Below are 1,276 nucleotides of genomic sequence, written 5' to 3' on the forward strand. Positions count from 1 at the left end.
TCGGGGGAGAAGGCAGGGGCTCCCCTGGCTCTGGAAGTCCATGTGGGGCACGTGGCAGCGAACGGCAGCGTCAGCCTCATGCCGGCACCCGCTCCGCTTGGCATCCTGGAAGCGGCACTCACCCAGGGAGCGCTCATGGCCGGTACACCGCACCTCACTCATGTGGATGGGTCCTAGGCCTGAAGCAGAGGAAGGGTCAGCGCTCCCCACTCTGTGCCTGTCCTGGAGCAGGGATGTCCCCCACCCTTCTTCTCCTGGTCTTGGGGTTCCCTACGGGCACGGGGCTTACCGTGGCAGGAGCAGCCAGGGGATCCCCATCCTAGTGCAGGCTGGAGCTGCCTGGACATCCCAGGATGCTCCAGCAGCACCCAGTAAACCAGGGGCTTTCCCCATCATGCCCCTCCAAGCCCAGTGATGCCCCAGGTCCCTGCCGCACCATGTGCCTCACCTTGGCCCATCTGTGCTCCCACCAGAGCCTGCTTTGCAGTCCCGTAGCCCAGCTGCCTGCACACCACGCTGGCTGCGGCCAGGTCCCACTGCTTGTCACACACGGTGCCCCACTGCCCGTGGCGCAGCACCTCCACCCGGCCCTCGCCAGCGTGGGTACCTGCTCGCAGCCGCACCTGGAGGCCCCGGGCACAGGGAGCAGCCGGCCAGGGGCCCCCGTGCCTGCACCTTGGGCACGGGTGCAAACAGGGTGGCTGGGTGCTGCCCGGCTCTGGGACCCTCCATCAGCAGGACAGGGCATGGGGGTGCTGGGGCTCACCTTTCCCGGGGAGGTCTTGGTCCTGCCCTTGCCCGTGCCCTTCTGGAAGGCAGGGCCGGGGAGGCAGCTGACGATGGCGTGCATGCCGCGGGGGCAAGCATGCTGGTGGGGGGCAGGCGGGGCCACCTGTGTGGGGCAGTGGGCCAGGTGGGGCTCCGCACCGTGGCACCGCACCCTGTGAACCCAGAAGCTGTTCTTCTGGCTGAAGGTCTTCAGGCTGCCAAGGGAGAGGAGCAGGGGCCAGCATCAGCTCGGGCACCAGAGACTCTCCTCCACCCAACGCCCGTGCTGGGTGCCCACCCAGGGTGCCCCTGCCTGCTCTGCCCAGGGCTGAGCCCTACCTGGAGTTGGGGTCCTTCAGCTTCATGTTCCAGAGCTTCCTGCGGGTGCACAGAGACAGGAGGTTGGGAGGGGGCCATGCCAACCCTGCAGGGCTTAGGCCCCCCCCCCCCATCATCCCTGCCCTCCCTACCACCCCATGGTACGAGCTGGAGCTGAGGGGGGGGGGCT

General features: G+C 68.2%; 1 protein-coding gene across 1 annotated transcript in view; it reads right to left on the bottom strand.

Moving 5' to 3' along the window:
- Positions 1-1,246, bottom strand: part of LOXL4 (lysyl oxidase-like 4) — a 2,898-nt gene extending 1,652 nt beyond the window's left edge. Inside the window, exons 1-5 of the mRNA XM_009323310.1 lie at positions 1,239-1,246; positions 1,108-1,146; positions 737-983; positions 449-623; positions 30-179 (exon numbers count right to left, since the gene is read on the bottom strand). Of these exons, the coding sequence (XP_009321585.1) occupies positions 30-179; positions 449-623; positions 737-983; positions 1,108-1,146; positions 1,239-1,246 (619 nt within the window). The remainder of the gene's footprint in view (positions 1-29; positions 180-448; positions 624-736; positions 984-1,107; positions 1,147-1,238) is intronic.
- Between the last annotated feature and the right edge of the window lie 30 nt (positions 1,247-1,276).

This window comes from Pygoscelis adeliae, unplaced genomic scaffold, assembly GCF_000699105.1.
Source record: "Pygoscelis adeliae isolate BGI_AS28 unplaced genomic scaffold, ASM69910v1 Scaffold294, whole genome shotgun sequence".
Taxonomy (NCBI): Eukaryota; Metazoa; Chordata; class Aves; order Sphenisciformes; family Spheniscidae; genus Pygoscelis; species Pygoscelis adeliae.